At 49.4% G+C, this 9,632-nt stretch overlaps 1 protein-coding gene across 2 annotated transcripts; it reads right to left on the bottom strand.

The window, feature by feature from the left end:
* Positions 1-5,476: 5,476 nt before the first annotated feature.
* On the bottom strand, positions 5,477-9,609 carry LOC104915324 (proteoglycan 4-like). 2 transcript variants are annotated; one of them, XM_019610701.1, is made up of 4 exons: positions 8,970-9,609; positions 8,505-8,633; positions 7,288-8,181; positions 5,478-6,948 (listed from the first exon to the last, which is right to left on the bottom strand). In XM_019610701.1, the coding sequence occupies exons 1-4, from the start codon at positions 9,042-9,044 to the stop codon at positions 6,196-6,198; spliced, it is 1,851 nt and encodes a 616-aa protein (XP_019466246.1). In that variant the 5' UTR covers positions 9,045-9,609; the 3' UTR covers positions 5,478-6,195. The 2 variants fall into 2 exon arrangements, with proteins under 2 accessions (XP_010724473.2, XP_019466246.1); XM_010726171.2 differs by having other exon boundaries at positions 5,477-6,948; positions 8,505-9,609.
* Positions 9,610-9,632: the final 23 nt, after the last annotated feature.

Here is a 9,632-nt window from a genome sequence, read left to right as displayed (position 1 = left end):
TTTTATAAAAACAAAATTGTTGTGACCTAAACAAAAAGCAACTGATAGTATGAAACGACCAATGTGACAGTCTTTCAAAATAATTTGTATTTAAACCTAAGCATGTTAGACCACTTCATTTAGAAATCTGCTTTTTGTCTTCTCACTTTACAAATTTATGGAGGCACTTTTAGAAACACATAAACTTGCCAGGAGATATCTAATTTTTGTATGTGAAGCAACTGCTTGCAGAATTTTTTTCTAATATATAGCTGAGTTCACCACATTCCAAATCCCAGAAGTGGACAGTGTTGCTGCCCACAAGATCAGACTACCAGGGCCCCATCCAATCTGGCCTTAAACACCTCGAGGGACGGAGCACCCACAGATTCTCCGGGCAGCCTATGGCAATGCCTCACCACCCTCTAAGAATTTCCTCTTCACATCTATTGTAATTTTTCCATGTTAGTTTAAAGCCATTCCCCCTTGTCTTATCTGTGTAAAAAACAAAACAAAACAAACAGCAACAACAAAAAAAAACTAAAACACCTGGTTGCTTGCCATGTTTATTAGCTCCCTGCAAGTACTGGAAGGAAAAAAAGAAAATAGTAATCTCTTTTCCTTATCCCTTATACTTCTTTTGAGTTAAATTATTGGTACTAAGATATTCTTACTGGCTTACTGTGTTAAAAAATGATGCAGATGTAGTGTGAGATCAGCAAGACCTATAACAGAAATAACGCATTTTCTTAAATCATTTGTTTCTCTCATTGATTTTAACAGTAACTTACATATTTTTTTTCAGACTGATATCTTAAGATCTCAAAATATGTTTATTTGCTGCTACAATACCATGCCTATTTCTTCAAATGTGGATAGGTAAATACTCAATAAAATCATTGCTACCTTTTTTGTGTTTCTAGAATGCTGTGCATTATCTCATTAAGCACTTCACAAAGAAGGAGGATCTGAAAAGCATTTTCAAAAGAAGTCACCCAGTTCAAAGGTAAGCTCCATCAGTACCCTGGAGATCATAGAGTCTGTTCATCTTGAAAATGAGATCAGCAGCTTAATTTCACTGAAACACAGTCTATTCCTTTTAAGAACTTCCTTCCAAATGTATTTTGTACTCAATTTACATGCTGTAGTGACCATATGTGATTTCAGAAGAGACTGAAATTTACCAGAAAACAAGAATATATCCTCTAAAGTGAATGCTATATGCTAAAGTTGAATTTCCCATTCAAAAAGTGTGGTCATGGCATCTTCATATACTATTTTTAAGTCTTGAAACATTATCCGTCTGTTAATAAACCAGTAAAAAGACTGAGGAGACTAATGAGGGGAGGAGAAAATGATGTAGTGCATATCCTCATTCCTTTTCAAGTAAATAGAATTCCTACATTGACATCTTTGTCTATAATTTGAAAAGATATGGATTTGAAGAATGGACTAGTCAGTGGATAGAATTGGTAAGATAGTCACAGACAGAGAACTGAGGTCAGTAAATGTATGTTCAGGTAGGGGCTGATGACAAATGGTGTCCACCAGGGGTTCATCTTGGGACTGATGCTCTTCATCATCTTTATCAATGAAGTGGAGAGTGGGATTGAGTGAACTTTTAGCAAGTTTGCTGATGACAATAAGCTGACTGGTGCAGCTGATACAGTAGAAGAAAGGAATGCTATCCAAAGGGACCTTCACAAGCTTGAGAAATGTCAATTTAATGAGGTTCAGCATGGCTAAATGCAAGATGTTTTCATTTTCTTCAAAAAGCTTGAAATAATTTTAGTTTATTGACTTCTTGAGATAGGTGAACATTTTGGCTGCCCACGCTTGTTCAAGAGACGCTGAATTTCTGCATTAAACATTGCTTATGTATTTCCTATTGAAGTATTTACAGAGGCTGAGAAAGAAGGGGAAAGTAAGTCACTAAAATAAAATTTTAAAAAATCATAAATTAAAATACTGATTTTTCATCTCCAAATAGCAGCATAATATCAACATTATCTGCAAAGAGCACACTTGATTCTTCATCATGTGACAACTTTGTGCTGTCATTCACAAATATTCAGGCTGTAAGCAGAAATACATCAGAATAAACCTTCTAATACCCCTCTAATACTAATGACTTTACAAACTGTAGGGTTTTCAAACAAGAAAAATCCTCTTTTAACAAAGGAAAATTACAAAATGTTTCTACATACTACCTTCCTAGCTTTGCTTTTTCATTTCTCTTTAAATTACGAAGTGAAGCCACTAGCTGTACTTCCAGAAACTGAACAGTAAAAATCTGCAACATTTCTTCCATGTAACACAGAAGAGAAAGGAAAGAATAGTAAGATATAAGTCATAGAATCTTAGAACTTTTTCAGCTGGAAGGGACCTATAAAAGTCATCTGATTCAACTCTCTTGCAATAAATAGGTCACCTACAGCTACATCAAATTGCTCAAAACCCAATCCAGTCTAACCTTGACTGATTCCAGAGACTGCCATACAAGATGCAGCTAGCAAAGCACAGACAAAAACCATTTGCTCACTCTGTGGGTCTCCCTAAGTCTATTGACAGCTTGGTAGCCTGGTTGAGAGTGGGCACTGCTGGCTCCAGCCTGTCCACAAGCTGCCAGCTCCCCAGTATAGGCTCAGAACTTTTGCTGGCTTCAAAAAGCCCCCAAAAGAGCTTTTTGTCATCCCTTTTTGTTTCAGATCCCTTCCCCAGTGCAGTCTTACCTGCTCTGAAGCTAGTCTGTGCAAAAACATAGCTTGGTGTCATCCACAAACTTGTTGAGGGTACACTTGATCCCACTATCAGTGTCACTGATGAAGATATCAAATGGCACCAGTCTCAGTACTGACCTCTGAGGGACATCATTCCTCACTGATTTCCATCCAGACATTAAGCCTTTGACCACCACACTCTGAGTATGATCTCACAACTAATTCTTTGACTTTAAAGCAGTCCACCCAGCAAATCCATATCTTTCCAATTTGGAAAGAAGGATGTTGTTAGGGACCATGACAAAGGCCTTCCCTCAGTCACTCCTCATAACACTTGTGCTCCACTCCCTTTGTCAGCTTCACTGTCCTTCTCTGGTCAGGGTTCCTCAATGCCTTTCTTGTACTGAAGGACCCAAAACTGAACACAATACTTGAGGTGCAACATCACCAGTGCCAGGTACACTTCCCTAGTCCTGCTAGCTGCACTGTTTCTGACACAAGCAGGGGTGCAGCTGTCCTTCTTGGCCATCTGTGCACGTTGCTGGCTCATATTCAGATGGTTATCTACTAACACCCTCACGTCCTTTTCCTCTGTGTGGCTTTCCAGCCATTCTGTCCCAACCCAGCAGTTTTGCGTGGCGTGGTAATGACCAAAGTGCAGGACCTAACACTTGGACTTGCTGATCCTCATACAATTGACCTTAGCCTGCCAATGAGTCTATCCAGATCCCACGAAGAACCTTCTGTTATATGCATAGAGATGATAACTTCTCAGTCTTTCCAGGCTAAACAGCCCCAGGTCTCTCAGCTTCTCCTCATAAGGAAGTTGAACCAGGCCGCTAATGATCACCTTTCTGTTCTTCCACTGCACTCCAGTAGTTCCCTGCCTTCTGTGGACTGGGGAGCCCAGATACAGACACAGTTCTCTATGTGTGGCCTCACCAGGGCAGACTAGAAGGGGAGGATCACCTCCCTCAACCTGCTGGCCACGCACTTTTAATGCACTCCAGGATACCATTCGCCTTCTGAGACATAGGGGCAATCTGCTGTGTTTTGGTCAACCTGTTGTCCACAGGGGCAACCAGGATCTTCTCGTCACAGATTATTTCCAGCAGGTTAGCCTCTAACGTGCACCAGTGCGTCTGATTATTTCTCCCCATTTATAAGATTCCAATCTTGCCCTCGTAGAGCCTCCTGAATTCCAGCCTGTACAATGTTGCTGAATAGTAAGCCTTCCTCCAGCTTCATATCATCAACAAATTTGCCGAGGGTGCATTCTCTTCCTTCATACAGGTTGCTGATGAAGATGTTGAACAAGACATTCCTGTTACCCTTGGGGAATTACATTTTGTCAATCTCTTATGCTAAGCAATTTCCCCATGACTGGAATTGTTGAGCAATATCCATGTCCTTATCTCTCCAACAATGAGTTTTCCATTAGATGTTCTCTCCTTATAGGGATATCCACCTCGTGCTCCTATACCATTAGCTGCAGTCAGAGCCCAAACACACATGAGCACACATGTGATCAGACACACTCATTGAGGACAGAATTAAGAAAAGGTTTATTCAGAACTCTTCATTCTCAGGTTGGGAGCAATTCCTTGAGCAGCTGGAAGCTTGCCCTCCAGAAGCTCAGGGTCCTGACTCTGCTTTTTGCCAGACCTGCGTTCTTCAAGACCACAAACTTCGCCAGGGTATGGTCGCTACAGCTCAGGCTGCCCCCAGTCCTAACCTCTCCAGTGCTCTCGTCCGCACTGGTGAGCACCAGGTCCAGTAAGGCTTCACCTCTGCTCGGTCCATCTAATGCCTGGACTAAGAAGTTACCGTCAGCGGACTCCAAGAATTTCCTGGATTGCCTGATCAGGTGGCATGTAGCAGACCCCATCCTCTAGATGTCCTTTGCTGGACTGATCCTTGATTTTATCCCGCAGTCTCTCAACCTGATCGTGACTGTTCCTCAGACACAGCTTGTTGCAGTCTCTCCACTACCTAACACGGAGGACAACTCCCCCACCCCTCCTACCCGGTCGATCCCTTCTGAAAAGCCTGTAGCCCTCAATCACAGTATTCCAATGGTGGGTTTCGTCCCACCACGTTTCCGTGATAGCAGTTAGGTCATGCTTTTCCAATTATGTCATGGTTTCTCCCTCCTCCTGTATATTTCCCATGCTGCGTGCATTGGTATAGATGCACTTCAGCTTGGCTATTGACTTCGCTGCTTTCTCGGAGGAGCCCTCCCTGATACCTCCAGGACGAGTCTGGGGTTTTCTCCTAACACCTCCCACAGGGAGCAGCCTGATGAGCCCCGGGCAACCTCTCTTGCATGGGTGGACCTTCAGCCACATCCAAATCCCCCTCTTCCTCCAGCTTCAGAGCCTCGTACTTGCTACGTAAGGGCGCCAGGGAAGGTTGGACAGGCAGAAGGTTGGACAGTTCGCTTGCTGCCCCGAACAGGCACTTGTTTTCATCCCTCACTGTGTCTGAGGTCACTCCCTCAGGCATTCTCTGCAGCCCTGTTCCGCCCCGTTCCTTGACTAATGGGGCAAGGGACCCACTGCCCCAGAACACAAGAAAGGAGGGGGGAAAAAAAGGGGCGGTATCATTGGGATTATCGGAGGATGTGTTTTCCCACAGAAACAGGAAACGACAGCAATACTTAGATGCATTCATCTGAAATCTAGTGAGGACGATAAGCCATATGTTGCTGTTCTAAGAATGCTGACACTTTTGAAAAAGGCAAAAGGTTTATCACATCAGATGGAAAAAGTAAAATGAAATTTAATAGTTTTATTATATTTTTTCTTAGTTCCAAATTAAAAAGCCAGATTTAGCCTAATGAGGAATCCGTGTACAAAATGGTCATCTACATGTAGGTGAGAAGCAATTTGTACACAAACGGGAAAGCGAAGCGTCTCATCAAGTGCCGATACCTTTCCTACTTCCTTGCCAAATGTAAAGGCGATGAAGTGATGCTGCGGTGATGAAGGAAGAGCTGCTTGGCAGAACTGGCACCTAGATGATAAACAGTTGTGTAGAACAGGAAATGCGCACATGGGTACTGAATCAAGAGAACTGCTCTCCTGCATCATGAGAACAGCCTCTGGCATGACTTGAGCAGGTACAAGCTGAAGGACGGAGGCTTGCGTAAATGTAAGCTCAAGAACAGAGAGCAGAGGAGGCCGCGGATCTTGTTGCCTCCGGTATCTGAGTGACCAGGGTGTTTCATTTGCTGACTGGAGAGGGAGTGCAGGGAGGGACGTGCTGGGCTGGCCCACAGGTTGGCAGAGGCTGTCTCAACCTGCCAGGCTTCCCCCCATTGAGCGCAGTCCAGACCCAGTCTTCTTTTTGAGCCTGGTGCCAACCACTTGTGCCTTGCTCGCCTCATGCTGAGGGCACACAGTCACACCAGAAGCTGAAGGCTTGTCTTCTGCTTCACCAGAGTGGGGGGGACACCAAACAGTCACTGTGGTATTGGCTGCTTCTGTGTATTCCTTTACTCAGGCTTGTCTACCCAGTGGTCCCGCAGAAAAAAGCTTTCAGTGTCCCAACAAAGATCATCCTTTGGCAACAAGGCGTGGGTAGGTACGAATTGCCCCTCACGCCTGGGACCTGCAGACAGAGCAGAGGCTGGAGGCAAGGATTGTGCCTGCCCAGATGGTGTGCTCGCTGGGCCTTTAGCAGCCTCTCCCACAGTGCTGTCTTCCCCCTCTTCCTGCTCATCCATCAGAACATCACGGCAGGTAGAACAGCAAAGACAGTACGGCAGGAACACGGCCCCACTCCTGCCAGACCCTGCCCTTTCTTCAGCAATCCTGGCACCCAGCATGGTCTGAGAAGTGCCAGCAGCTTTGGCACCATCGTCTGCTGCCTGCTCTGCTGCCAGGGAACATGACATAGAGACCCTGTCAGCATCTCTGGTGTCCTCCTGAGCACTGGCAGCAGGTCGTATCTCACCCTTGGGGTGCTTCCCAGCCTTGGGAGCCGGCACCTGGGTTGTTTGTGCTGGTGCTCTTACAGTGCTGGAGGGTGCGCGTTGCCTTGGACCTGCTGGTTTCTGCCAAGGTCCTGGTCTTGTGGCTACCGGACTCCTTTGGTATGCCAAATTGAGGAACTTGCGTGAGGGATGAGCAGGCTTGAGAGGGGGTACAGGGACATGCAGGAATGGTCCACCACTTGGCAGAGGCTGTGTCCCTTCCCCAGGGGCTCTGCTGCGGGTGGATGCGTCCCTGAGCTCCAGCCTGTCCACCTGCAAGAGAAGCAGAGGAGAAATGCTAAGTTAGTGGAGTCCTTTCCCCTCGCGACCCACACGTCCATGCTGAAATGTGTCCCGCGAGGCCCTGCAGGGAGCCCGAGGGCAGCACTCAGTTCACTGATTGCTGCAGCCCTGTTCCCTTGTGCCAGTGTCAGAGAGCTGCCCGCCGTGAGGCACCCTCATGCCCCAGCTGTCCCCTGCAACAGTCCCTGACACACTCCAGCAGCCGTCTGGCCGTGGCAGGGCTCAACCTTCCAGACTTCCCTGCAGTGTGCACGCTCCTGACCCTGCCTCCACTTCATGCCTGCTACCAACCACTCGTATCTTGCTCACCCCGTGCTGAAGCTTCCCTGGCACTGGAGACGCTGGAGGTTGGGCCTCTGCCTCACCGAATGATGTGCTCACAGGGTCTTTGGCTGCCACCACCACAGCGTCTCTCTCAGCGTCTCTCTCAGCGGTGCCTTTCCTCTCTTTCTGCTCATCCATCTGAACACTGCCAGTAGAACAGCAAAGACAGCAGGGCAGGCAAATGCCCCACCTCTTGACGGACCGTGGCCTTTCTTCAGTATCCTTGGTAGCTAGCATGGCCTGGGAAGTGCCAGCAGCTTTGGCGCCATCGTCTGCTGCCTGCTCTGCTGTCAGGGAACGTGACGCAGAGACCCTGTCAGCATCTCTGGTGCCCTCCTGAGCACTGGCAGCAGGTCGTGTCTCATCCTTGGGGTGCTTCCCAGCCTTGGGGGCCGGCACCTGGGTTGTTTGTGCCGGTGTTCTCACAGTCCTGGTGGGTGCACGTTGCGTAGGCCATGCTGGTTTCTGGCAGGGTCCCGGACTTGTGGCTATCGGACGCCTGCGGTACGCCAACCTCAGGGACTTGGGCGTTTTCTTTGCAGCCTCGAACGGGGGTGCAGGGACACACAGATCTGCCTGCCAGCCCTCAGCCCTCGCTGCCGTATCGTGGTGTTGAGGGTTGCCCTGTACAGATAGGACAGGCAGTCCACCACTGGTAGCTCCTACAGCACCTGCTCTGCCTCTTGGAGAACTCCTGGAGGCTGTTGCTGGCAGTGTGGACAATGTGGGAAGTTGTCCTTGAGCAGTGGCTGCATTCTGGGGTGCAGCTGTCAGTGGCATTGCCTGCTGTAGGAGAGGCGGCAAGGCTGGCAGAGTCTGTCTCCCTACTCCAGAGTGGCTGCTGCGGGGCACTGCCTGCCTGAGCTCTGGTCTGTCCGCCTGCAAGAGAAGCCAGGGGAAAGCCTAAGTTAGCGGGGTCCCTTCCTCTCACGCTCCACCGGTCCATGTTGGAACGGCTCCCGCAAGGCCCTGAGGAACAGCAGCCGAAGGGCAGCACCCAGCTCACGCCCACTGCCACCCCTTCCCTAAAGCGGAACTGTCACAGTACGGCTCCACCCCCAGCAGTCCCCAACACACGCCAGCAGGCAAGCCGCTGCAGCAGGCTCATCCTGCTAGGAGCGGTCCCCACCACCAGCTGCCACGTGCTCGTTGGCTGCTCCCCGCACTCGGGAAGACGTTCCCATTTCCCTTGGGCTCCCTACCTGTGCACGGCGGCTCCCAGAGGCTTGTGCGCTCTCCAGGTGGGGTAGCGGTGGCAGATGGAATTCACGGAGGGACAAATCCCGGCTCCGGCTGCCTGGCTGCACAGCTTGCTGCGGCCTGCGGCCCACCTGTGTAGGGAGAAGGAGGCATGGAATGAAGGTGGCTGCGTTACCACCAGCGTCCCTGGCAAAGCCCCCATTAGGAGGCCGCTCCTGCACACGGACGGCCCAGCTGAGCTCAGTCCTACTGCTCTCTGCCTCTGGGGGCAGAGCTGCTGGGCCCGCCGCATGGGCCTGGTCTGGCCCGGGAGTCGGCTCCTCGCCAGGAAGTGCCCCGGGGCAGGAGGAGCAGTGCCCTGGCCACAGGTGCTCAGGGCCCGCCATGGCACCCCACCCTCTGCTGTGCCCCACGCCTCGGTGCTTCGGGTGCCGTGGCATCCTTCTCCCTCCCACCACATCCCGCACCTGGCACCGTTCCTGCACGCTCAGCAGCCCTTTGTTGGGCTGGGAGCGGGCCTTCTTCTCCGGCTTCTTGGACATTTATATCCTCTCACAGAGACTCAGTCTCAGGCACTCAAGAGCTGCTACCTCCTCACGGAGCTGCTCTCCTGAAAGTGAGCAGCACGGGGACTCTGGCCCCTGAAGGCACCGAACACCCCTATGTCACAATGCCTTTTGGGTGTGGTTGCCGCGTGTATCACAAAGTCCTGGCAGTTGCCATGGAGGCTCCCCTGGCAGCCCCCCACATGGCCAGCATGTTGAGGCGCCCCTCCTCACACAATCACAGAATCATTGGCGTTGGAAGGGACCTCCGGAGACCATTGAGTCCAACCCTTCTGCCAAAGCAGTGTGATGAAGAAGAAAGAACTGCTTGGCAGAACTGGTACCTTTAATGATAAACAGTTGTGTCGAACAGGAATTCTGCATGGGTATGGAAGATGTTATTTGGCTTAATTTTCAGCGTTCAGATCATGCATATCTTGTCTGGGTGCGGCAATGCAGTTGCATCTCCAGTCATTAACTGAACAAAAAACAAAATCACTATGTTTTAGACATCTGGGGCTCTTCTTTTTTGCTTTTCCTATGGAAGGAAGGAACGAAGGGAGGGAGGGAGGGAGGGAGGAAGGG

The sequence above is a fragment of the Meleagris gallopavo genome, chromosome Z (assembly GCF_000146605.3).
Source record: "Meleagris gallopavo isolate NT-WF06-2002-E0010 breed Aviagen turkey brand Nicholas breeding stock chromosome Z, Turkey_5.1, whole genome shotgun sequence".
Taxonomy (NCBI): domain Eukaryota; kingdom Metazoa; phylum Chordata; class Aves; order Galliformes; family Phasianidae; genus Meleagris; species Meleagris gallopavo.
Note: the sequence above shows the minus strand (reverse complement) of the source record. Positions and strands in the feature narration are given on the sequence as shown.

What these genes read in the sequence shown, in the direction of transcription:
- LOC104915324 (XM_010726171.2), bottom strand. Translation starts at nt 9,044, where the DNA reads ATGTCCAAGAAGCCGGAGAAGAAGGCCCGCTCCCAGCCCAACAAAGGG. An exon ending in CTGGGAGCCGCCGTGCACAG is followed by an intron (nt 8,182 to 8,504) that starts GTAGGGAGCCCA and finishes CTTCTCTTGCAG; the next exon opens with GCGGACAGACCAGAGCTCAG. An exon ending in CAGGGAAGCTTCAGCACGGG is followed by an intron (nt 6,949 to 7,287) that starts GTGAGCAAGATA and finishes CTTCTCTTGCAG; the next exon opens with GTGGACAGGCTGGAGCTCAG.